At 31.9% G+C, this 12,010-nt stretch overlaps 1 protein-coding gene across 1 annotated transcript in view; it reads right to left on the minus strand.

Annotated features, from left to right (window-relative positions):
- CEP83 (centrosomal protein 83) overlaps positions 1 to 12,010 on the minus strand; it is a 95,119-nt gene that overhangs the window by 63,582 nt on the left and 19,527 nt on the right. Inside the window, 2 exon segments of the mRNA XM_006923834.3 lie at positions 3,652 to 3,802; positions 4,246 to 4,519. Of these exon segments, the coding sequence (XP_006923896.1) occupies positions 3,652 to 3,802; positions 4,246 to 4,418 (324 nt within the window). The 5' untranslated portion in view covers positions 4,419 to 4,519.

The raw sequence follows: 12,010 nt of genomic DNA on the forward strand, positions 1-12,010 counted from the left end.
TTAATACTCTACAAAAATATCTTAAAAAAAATTTTTTTTAAGATATATAAAAGCTGAAAAAATTTCTCGCTAGTAGATCTGCACTAGAAAAACTGTTAATGAATGTCCTTAAGACAATAGGAAAATGATACAGACAGAAATAGGATCTACACAAAGGAATAAAGAACACTAAAACTGGTAACTACATGGGAGTCTTATGATCTACGAGGTCTCTGAAAAAGGGTCTCTAATTATAAGATCTTCTCTTTATCATCTATATATCTTATTAAAAACAAGCACACACATTAAAAAAAAAATCTATCTTTCCTCCCTCCCCGCTCTCAAAGCACACATACATGAGAAACACAGAATTAGAAGATTTCCTCCATGCCATTTTAGGAGGAAATCATGCTGTGGCTAGACTTCTAATGGAATATTTCAACTACTTTTCTCAAAAAAAACTTACAAGAATGCTTTATCATACAACAGTCTGTGTCATTAACTACATTAAATCTATAAAAACAAATCTTTAACACCCCAGCACTTGTCATATTAATATAAAATATTTTTCAAAGACTTTTAAGAGAGCAAATATCACTGTACCAGATATTTTTAACAATTAATGACTGGAAATGAGTAACAAATTTTGCTCCAAGCTCCAAGCAGCCAAATGAAATGGTAAACATACTGGGTTATATAGTTTTCATTGCCTGGCAACAAAGAAAGCATATAAATTTTTGGTAATTTTTAAAAATTTTTATCAGAAATATATCAAACAACTTGCGATTTTTTTTAAAAAAAAAAGGTTTTGTTAACATGGTACATAATAATAGTTATAGCTAATATGTTCTAACCATTTATAATATCAAAGCACTATATAGTAACACTTTTATGTTGTCTCATTTCATCTTGACAATCATCTTATGAGCCAGGCACTATTATTATTCTCATTTGCTACAAGTACACGTGACCCAGACATGTCTTTTAAATGAATGTCTTTTATATGGTTTTTCTATAAAAGCTAAAGGGATATTAAATCTTAGAAAAGGCATTTTGCAGGTAGACAAGATAATACATGTGTATTTTAAAAATAATCATCTTTCATAAACCTTCATTGAAATATCTCTGGCTGATCTTACTCTGTCGATTTACTGAACTTAACTCACAATTTGTACAAATTGCAAACATCCATTAAAGCAAATGGCTAAATTGCTCAAATGTATGAATACATATAGAAATTTCTTTAGCTTATTTATGCCAGATAAATATCACATAGAAATCAGGTATGTTTATCTTGAAAAATAAAAATTTACCAGATAAATTATATTTTTCAGCAAACATTTGGAAGTTATCATGTGGAGAAATGTCCAATGTCATTTTGTGTAGGTCCAAGGAAAAGTACATGAACCAACAGGGAGTCTGTAGGGAGGATAATTTCATTGCAATACAAGAGAAAAAAAAAATGCTTAACATACTCCAATCCAAAAGTGGAACTGGATCACTTAAAAGTTCACTAGGTTCTCTAGCACTGAAGCACTGAAGCAGAGAACAAAGAGCCACGTGTCACAGATCTTCCAAAAGGGAACTAGCTATGTTTCGGATAGTATATTAGTTTCCTAAAGCTGCCATTAACAAAATAGCACAAACTAGTGGTTTAAAACAACAGAAATTTATAGTTTCAAAGTTCTGGAGGCTAGAAGTCCAAAATCAAGGTGTCAGCAAAGCCATGCTCCCTCTGAAAACTGTAGGGTGAATTCTATATTGCCTCGTCCAAGCTTCTGGTGGTGTGCAGACAATCCTTGGCCTTTCCTGGCAGCTGCAGCACTTGAATCTGTTTTTGTCAACATAAGATGTTCTCCCAGTCCTCACTCTCCCCCATCCACATGTTTCTGTCTCTGTGTCTGTTTTCTTGTAAGAAACCAGTAATACTGGATTAAGGGCCCACCACACTTCAGTATGACCTCATCTTAACTAATTACATCTGTAAAGATCTTATTTCCAAAATAAGGACACATTCGGAGGTACTGAGAGTTAGAACTTCAACGTATCTTTTTGGGAGACACAATTCAACTCATAAGAGATATGAAAGAGAACTAGATGATTATTAACTCTAAAACACTGAGGTTCTAGGTTCGTATAAGACAAGAAGTGTAACATTATGTATGAACAGAACAATTCTGACTCATTCACTTATTTATTTATACATCTTTCATTCCACAAATATTTTCTAGGCATCATCTTGAGCTCTGGAGACACACTGAAAAAAAAAAAAAAGTTCCTGCCCTCATGGAGCCTGCATTCACCCAGAATAAAAACGGCTATTATTTGCAAGTATCTCTTATGTGCCAGACACTCTACTAAAAATATGTTATCTCATTAGTCCTCACAACAACCCCTGTTAGGTAACGATTTTTATCCTCTTTACCACATGAGAAATCTAAAGCAAAGGAACATAGCTATTTGTTGAAGGTCATCATCTTCCTGATAAACTGATTCTTTTTTTGTTGTTGTTACAAAAATGTCCTTTTTATCTTTAGTGAACTCTTTGTCTTGAAGTCTACTTTATCTGATATTACTATAGTCACTCCAGTCTTAAGTTTACTATCTGCATGTGCATGGTACAAATAAGCATGTATAAATGTTACTCTAAAGAAACAGAGTAATCACATTTACAATGCCTGAAGAATATTTTGAATACCTTGGGTTCACGACTCAGAGATTCCATTCACATAGGCTTCTCAATTTTTGCAAAACAAATTATTACACTTCCCTCTGAAGTTCTTTTTTTGTTTAAATGTCTTAAATATTCCTAGGTATGAAACAGTAAACACAATGTAGAGGCTCCAGCCCAAGCTTAGTGGCAGTGTTCCCAACAATGGAAGATTTCAAGATATTGAATGACAAACTTCCAACACTGCTGTCAAAGGAATTCATGAATTGGGTGATATGCCATACTAGATGACTTGAAAGGTGCCTTTTTACTATATAAAGACTCCAATACTAATAACACATTATTTGCACAGCAGAAATACACAGCTGTTGCTATTCAGAGATCAAATGAATATAAAAAAATATCACTTCTAATACTTACTAATTTGAAATTTACAGTAAGTTTGGTGAAGTTTAGCTTCGCTCTACTTTCTAAGCAAATAAAAATAAATAGTGTGAAAAATAACTAAAGAAACTGTAGTCAGTACTTTAGTACCAACTATATTTTGCTTTACAGACTCCGTTTACTTTACATTATATATAAATTAGGTGCACACATTATTTTTAGTGTCTTTAAGAAGTTCCTTAAAAATAACTGTCTTTTTAAGCCATTTTACAATACTTAGTTATAATACTTAGAAGAAAAATAGTAAATCTTTAAAAAAATTAATTCTAAATTTTTTATCAATTCAAACTGGCCTTTCCTTCAATTATTCTGAATAGTAAAAGATTATTTAAATCAAGATAGATAAGAGGATGCAAATTTACATAAAATAACAGTTTCTTGGCCAAACCCTATATAGTAGCAAACATTCTAGAATATAAGAAAAAATATTAAACTGTACCTGTAGATATAGCAAAATATTTAACTAAGACTATAGAGAGAATTTACCAAATTTACCAAAACTATTTACCTCCACTAAGCATCTGCCTTTTTTTTATATATTAACTATATTTCCTTACCTGCATCTTCATTTCTTCTAAGTCTTTAGTTTTCTCTACTAATTCCCCTCTTAGCTCTTCAAGCAGCAGCTGAAGTTTTTCCTGGTTACTTTGCTTTTCAATCAACAGGCGTTTAAGTTCATTTTGTGACTTCGTGTACTCATCTTGCAATCTGATTTTTAAAAAATGAAGGATTCAATTTTAAGTGTATCTTTCGCTTTTTATTTACATTACTTTATGTAAAGTCAACCAACACTACAGAAAAAGAGCAACATCATATATTCCATTAAAATTGCAAGTATCTTTTCTTTTTAGAGTTTCATTTAATTATTAACACTGTAGTCTCTGAATACAATTTAACTTTGAGAGGAAAAATCAAAATTTAGCCACTCAGATACATTTGTCTTGCTACTTTCAAAATAAGACTTTAAAAAATTCACAATCCACTTGATATCATGCTTAGTTTAGAATAAAGTAATTTTAAAACAAAAACTTTACTGTATTAAAAGTTTTAAATGTATTGAATATATTGCAAAATAACAAAATTATACTATATGTTGCAGAGCATACACTCAAAAAATTTAATCAAACCTCTCACCTCCAAATTTAATTTACCTTGTGTGTTCAGCTTTCAGAGTCTGATAATTAGTTTTATGGTGGTCACATCTTAACCTTTCATCAATTAACATTTTTTGGAACTCAGCTTGAGAACTTGTCAGCCCACTGTCTCCACTAGGGGGAAAATTGGTGGGAAAAGTGTCCATATTGATAGGTGAGCTGACAACCATGTAAAAATAATTTCTGGTTTTCTTATTATCTTAGTTTTCTTTCCAAGAGTATTTTCCACTTCTTTCTTGCTAAGGCAGAATCTTGGGAGGCCAAATTATACCTGCACAGAGAAATACACTTAATTAACAATCAGTGAACTCCTTCAGTGTTACATATTTTTTATCACTTATTATTCTCATTTCTATAATAAAACCCAATTTTCATATTTTCAGTTGTTCATAAAACAAAATTGAAGAATAAAGTTGAATCATACCTTAATGAATTTTCTTTACTTCCTTGCAAAGTTTCTGTGACCATCAAGGTCACATCTTCAGGTAGTAACCTAACTAGAAGTACTGACTTTTCCAGTTTAGGTACTCCTGGATTCACAAACCCCAAGTGTTTCCTGAAGCTACTGGGGTAAACGTCAAGGGTGGATCCTGGTACAAAATCCATACCCTGAAATCAAGGGAAAAGCCACGTGGAACTTGGTAAATGGGGAGGAAGAATCGTAGTCTTCACAAAGATGACCTTCAGCAAGTAATTATGTCTTTGATTAAAGCTACAACAGGTCTTTTATTTGACACAAGGTGAACTGCCCTCAGGTGCAAATTTAGATGAGAAATTAGTCAATGCATAAGTATCGATCACCTCCTACATATTATGCACTGTGCCAAGAACAGGAAACTAAATCACCTCAGCTATCCCCAAAAGCACTGACCTAAGATTATGAAAGTACTTAAATGTTTGTTTTATTGAAAAGTTAAAAATCACGACACTGAGTTTTTATTGTAAATAATTTAAAATATCTTAATCAAAATGAATCTGTCACCTTTAACTTCATTAATTTGTCTCAAAACTACTGTATATATATATTTTTTTCCCTAAGAGCATCTCCCTCAGTCATGGGTTATCATGAATTACCTTTACTTACTACAAGAAAAGATCTTTAGCTTACATAAAACCACCATTAAATTACCCAGTCTTGTTTGAAATATACTATTTCTGATAAACTAATGTGATGTCTGAATATTACATTATAAGACTTGTAAACTAAAGTTGGGGTTTCTGTGGTTTCCTATTGTATTTTAATAGAGGGGAAAAAGTCCTCCACGGATGCTTGTTATACCTTACTCCTATGTTAACTGTGCACCAGGATTGAACCTGTGCAAATGCAGAGCATACTGCTTGTAGCAGCTGCCACAACCTTATTCTGTCAAAAGTACACAAATGAATTGGATCATAAAACTTGCATTTAATTCTCATTCTGCTCCTTGATCCAAATGAATTTTTAAGAGATAAAAACATGTAATAAACCTACCTCACAGTTTCTAATAATACCACCACAAGGTATGTAGGGTTTAATTTTAATTAGCTAAAAGCTTAAAACTACCTTAGAAAAATCCAGAGCTACCCTTTTAGTTCCACTACTAGGGAAAGGTTTCCAAGCTAAAAGGAATATTTCTTTTTTATTCTAGTTAAAATGATAGTAAAGTAAATATTCTCACTGACATCTATTTTAAAATAGGAAGTAAGTCCTCGAGGAAATAAAATTTACTAAGGAAGGCCTAAACATTTCTGTAAAATAAAGTTAAAATGACTTATCTCCTGCCTTTTTAGTACTAAAATCTACTAGAAGTAGTTTTCAAGACTTCACTAATTTCAAGATATCTCTTTCTCAATTACCACCACCATTACTTCATGTCTAATTCTAGCTCCTATGCAAACATGTGTATTGCCCTCTTGTATTTTCCCAAACCAGGAGGATTTTTCCTATTGCAAGATGATGTTTAAAATTTCATTACCTTTTTGTATGTTAATTTCAGTGACTAACAAAGCTAGAATATACTATCACATCACCAGTAAGTATCACACCCAAACACAAATACTTCCTCCAACACACACACACACAAAATTAACATTGTTAATTTGCATATGTACACACAGAAATCAATATTAACCTTTCTGGAAAGTTACCTGTTATGAAAATGGTAAATATGCTTATCCCCTGGCCCAATTCTAGGAATTTATTCTATGAAAATAGCTGGATGAGTACCCAAAAACAATTACATAAGAATTTTCTTTGTAACATTATTTTTAATTTAAAAAAGCAAAATCAGAAATAACCTAAACTTCCATAAATGAAGGTACATCTATACTATGCATTAAAAATGATAAATTACAAGTTGGGTCCCCACTGCCCCAACAGCAGGATGAAGATTATGAATGATCTTCATGAATTATGAAGATAAAACACACATAATTACACATAGTTAAATAATATATACCAAGTTGATAATAGTAACTTTTGGAGTAATAACAATGGGGAGACATCCCATACGGCAACTTGTGTCTTTTACTTTCATCATTTTATTGTTAAATTTTCTTTTCAATAATTATAAAATAATTTTCAAATAATGAACAATTCTATACTCAGCCTATATTCATATTATCTCAAACCAAATTCATCATCCTTGCTTATAATCCACCTTTAAACTGACTTTTCAGCTTCTGGTAATGATACTAGTATAAGGTTAACATTCATCCACACTTAACAGCCCAAAGCTTTCTTTGCTTTCTCTCTCAACATACCATATATAAACACCAAATATTCTTCTTTAAAATGCATTCCATTCTCTCCATTCCCACCTAACCACAAAAAGTTAGGCTCTTATCACCTCATAACTAGTCCATTATTAGAACTTTATGTTATCCTTGCTTCCAATATTTTCTCTTTCTGGTCTACCCCACAAAGTACTGCCAGATTAACATTCAGAAATTTTTATTTGACTTCTCACTCTCACTCAAAAGCTCCTATATGTAAAACGAAATCCAAACATGCCAGCATTTCAAGGCTTTACACAATCAGCCCCAATCTACCTTGTTTAGTCTCATTTCCTACCATCTGCTAAAAATCTCCTACTCCAGCTATATCCTGAACAATTATGCACATCATGCCTTTGTTTATGCAGCTTTGGTTTTGGTTTACGAATCCTACTAATGACAAAAGACTACAGTATGGACAATAATCAAGAACTGTTCTCTATTTCTGTGATGATTAGATAAGAACAGACTTAAACACAATAATTAAGGTTTGATATTGGAAAGAACTTCTTGCCTCAAATTTAAAGTTATAAGCCACTGGGTCGCATCTGCCAATAGTCTTTTTCAGAATTTTTTTCTCTAAAAATATTTAAGAATCATAGAAAACTATCTGCCCATTTGTGAGTCTTACCAAGGTCAGAATGAATTGTATGTCTGTTTTTAAGTATTCTGTACACATCACATTCAGTTCTCCAGTTTAGAAGTAATCAAATTATCAATAACAATCTTGGAAAATCTAGTTATGACGGTCCTCCAAATAGATATCTAGTGTCATCGACAGAAAGATCTCATGAAACTCAATTCCTTCTCTGACCTTCAAAAGTGGTTCCACCATTATACAGCCAAGGTTACAAAGAAAGAACTTCTATTTTTTATATTAATTATATAAGGAGGCTTTTTAGCTAAAAAGAGAAAACCTCGACTCAATTACCTTAATTAAGCACTGAGAAAAATGTATTATCTATTTCTTATATCAAGAAATCTGAAGACAGTCTTCTATTTCAGGTAATAGAAGACTAGGTAATTTGGATCAAGCCTTATGTAAGGACAATAAAAGCTGAATATGTGTTATAGGGTGTTTCTTAGGAGTAAGAGTAATTCAGAAGACAGATATTAGGCTAGGCCTCAAATTACTCTAAAAAACAATTTTACAAATAAAAATACACACACGAGTCCATAAGAAGATAAAGCAACATGAATCAAAGTCACAAGGAAAAACAGACAAACAAGAGTCTAACTATTAAAGTTACCAGACAATGACTCTAAAAGGATTTTTATATATATATTATTGTGTACAAGGCAATAGAAAACAAGGTTGGGAATTTTTTGAGAATTAGAAACCGTAAAAATAATTCGATGGAAACTGCAAATGAAAGATATAACTAAAATTAAGAGCTCAATGAGTGGGTATAACAGCCCCGATTAGACACTGTTTAAGAAGAAATTGGTAGACGGGTTAAAAAAATAAATTCAAGATAAAGTAGAAAGAAACTAAGATAGAAAAAACAGAAAAGAAAGAAATAGAATAAAGTTAAAAATGTTATTCAAACAGACATGCAATTGGATCACAGAAGAAAAGGAAAGAATAGAACAGAATCAAAACCTGCAAAAAACAGGGGTGGGGGGGTGGACAACTTCCCCAAACTGAAGAAAGATATTAATTCTCAGATTCAAAAAGTCCTACAAACCCCAAGCATATAAATGAAAAGAAATCCACACATTAAGACAGATAAAAAACAAAAGCCATGAGAAAATCTTAAAATCTGCCAGAAAAAGAGACAAAATGCCTTCACATAAGCAACAGAAAAACAGGACTGACTTCAACAATGAAAGCTAAACACAATGTAATATTACCTTTATAGTTTTAAAGGAAAATAACTGCCAAACTAACAGCCTATAAATACAATATCAGATAGATAGATAGATAGATAGATGATAGATTTATTTTTATCTTTCAAGAATGATGGTAAAATAAAAACATTTTCAGACAAATAAAACAAATTCATCACAGAAGATGCACACTAAAAGAAACAGTAAAGTCCTTCATATACAAGAAAAATTCTTAGATGTAAACCTGACAATGCAGAAATAAAGAAAGATAAATGAAAACCATAAACATGTGCATAATTCTAATTGAATATTGACTGCATAAAATAATATCTTATGGGATTTTAACATACGTAGACTTAAAATACATGATATAAAAATGGTATATAAATCAGTAGCAGTAGAATTATAAGTACAGAGTCCTTGCTCTTTATGAGAAAAGGCTAATATTAATTGATAAAAGTATTGAGTAATAAAGAATCAATTAATATTACTTTGATAAATCAATAATGCAATAATACTTTGATAAATCAATTATCTCTAGGAAAGGGGTTGGCAAACTATCATGCATTGGCCAAATTTGGCCTGCAGCTGTTTTTGTATGGCCCAAAGCTAAGAATCTTATCTCCCTAAGTTTTTTTAAAAACAAAGAATGAACATGATGCAAAAATCCACAACAAAACTTTAGCAAATCCAATCCAACAGTGTATAAAAAGAATTATATACCCCAACCAAGCAAGATATATTCCAGGCATGCAAGGCCTGTGCAACATTCAAAAATCAATTAACGTAATCCACTGCATCAAGAGGCTAAAGCAGAAAAATCACATGGTCATATCAGTAGATGCAGAAAAAGCATTTGACAAAACCCAACACCCATTCATGATAAAAACTTACAACAAACTGGGTATAGTGGCAACCTTCCTCAATTTGATAAAGATTTTTATCAAAAACTTTCCTTAACTTTTGCTGTACAAAAAGTCTACAGCAGATAAACTTAATATGAGAAAATAAAAGTTTTCCCAATAAAAAGCAAGCAAGGATATCTATCACTCATTTTCAACATCATACTGGATGGAAGACTTAGTTAATGCAGTAAAACAAGAAAAGGAAATAAAAGGCATACAGATAAAGATGGAAGAAATAAATCTTATTGTTTGCAGAGGATTTGATTGTCTATATAAAAGATCCAGAAAATCAATTAAAAAAATAAATAAATAAAACCTCTTGGAACTAATGAGCGATTCTAGCAAGTTTACAGGATAAAAGATCAATATACCAAAAAAAAAAAAAAATCACTTTTCTATATATCAGCAATGAACAAATGGAATTTGAAATTTAAAACACGACACTACTTACATTAGCACTGCCCCTCAAATGAAATAGGTATAAATCTAACAAAATATGTACAAGATTTATATGAGGAAAATTACAGAACCTTGATGAAAGAAATCAAAGAGGGACTGAATAAATGGAAAGATATTCTATGTTCATGGATAGGAAGACTCAATATTGCCAAGATATCAGTTCTTCCCAACTTGATCTACAGATTCCATAAAATCCTAACATATTGTTTTGTGCACATTGACAAACTGATTCTAAAGTTTACATGGAGGGGCAAAAGACTTAGAAGAGCCAACACAATACTAAAGAAGAACAAAGTTAGAGGACTAACAATACCTGACTTTAAGCATTACTATAAGGCAATGGTAAATAAGACAGTGGGATATTGGCAAAAGAACAAACAAATCGATCAATGGAACAGAATAGAGTCTAGAAATAGACTAACACAAATACAGTCAACTGATCTTTGACAAAGGAGCGCATGCAAAAATAATGCACATGCAAAAATAAGAATATCTAGGCACAGACCTTAAACGCTTCACAAAAGTTAGTTCAAAATAGATCATACACCTATATATAAAATGCAAAATTATCGAACTTCTGGAAGATAATATAGGAGAAAATCTAGACAACTTTGGGTACGGTGATGACTTTTTAGATACAACATCAAAGGCAAGATCTATGAAGAAATAACTAATGTCAGACTTCATTGAAATTGAAAACTTCCGCTATATAAAAGACAATGTCAAAAGACTAACAGAAGCCATAGACTAGGAGAAAATATTTGGAAAAGACATATGTGATAAAGCACTGTTATCCAAAATATATTAAAAAATATATAAAAAACTCAACAATAAGAAAACAAACAACCGGATTGAAAAATGAGCTGAAGACTTAACAGACATCCCATCAAAGAGATATACAAATGGCAAATAAGCATATAAAAAAGATGTTCAACATCATTACGTCATTAGGGAATTGCTAATTAAAACAATGAAATATGACTCCACACCTATTAGAATGGACCAAATCCCAAACACTGACAACATAATGCGTGTGAGGATGTAGAGCAACAGATATTCTAACTCATTACTCTTACCTATGATCTGGCAACCCCTGGTATTTAACCAAATGAGCTGAAAATTTACATATAAGCAAAAACTCAGGTGTTTCTAGCAGCTTTACTCCTTAGACGCAACCAAGATGTCCTTCAGTAGGTGAATGAATAAATAAACTGTTGTACATCTAGTCAATAAAATATTACTCAACTCTAAGAAGAAACGAGCTATCAAGCCATAAAAAGATATAGAGGAAACTTAAGTGCATCACTTGAGCAAAAGAAGCCATTCTGGAAACAGTAACATTAAAAAGATCAGTGGTTGCCAGGGGTTAGGGGAAAGGAAGGGATGAATAGGCAGAGCGCAGAGGATTTTCAGAGCAGCAGAACTATTCCTTAAGATACTATAATTATAAAATACATGCCAAAATACATTTATCAAAACCCACAGAATGTAAAACACCAAGCATGAACCCTAATGTAAAATATGGGTTATCAGTGATAATGGTATGTCAAAGTAGGGTCATCAATTTTAACAAATGTACCACTCTACTGTGAGATGTTAAAAATGCGGGAGGTTATGCATGTGTGGGGTCTGGCAAGGGGTATATGGTAATCTTCTGTACTTTCTGCTCTATTTTTATATAAATCTAAAACAGCTCTAAAAAAGAAAAGGAAGGGAGGGAGGGTAGAAAGGAGGAAAGACTACAAGACAGAAACCACACACAAGGCCTGAGAACCTAAAATATTTGCTATCTGACTCTTCATAATAAAAACCCC

The sequence above is a fragment of the Pteropus alecto genome, unplaced genomic scaffold (assembly GCF_000325575.1).
Source record: "Pteropus alecto unplaced genomic scaffold, ASM32557v1 scaffold76, whole genome shotgun sequence".
Taxonomy (NCBI): domain Eukaryota; kingdom Metazoa; phylum Chordata; class Mammalia; order Chiroptera; family Pteropodidae; genus Pteropus; species Pteropus alecto.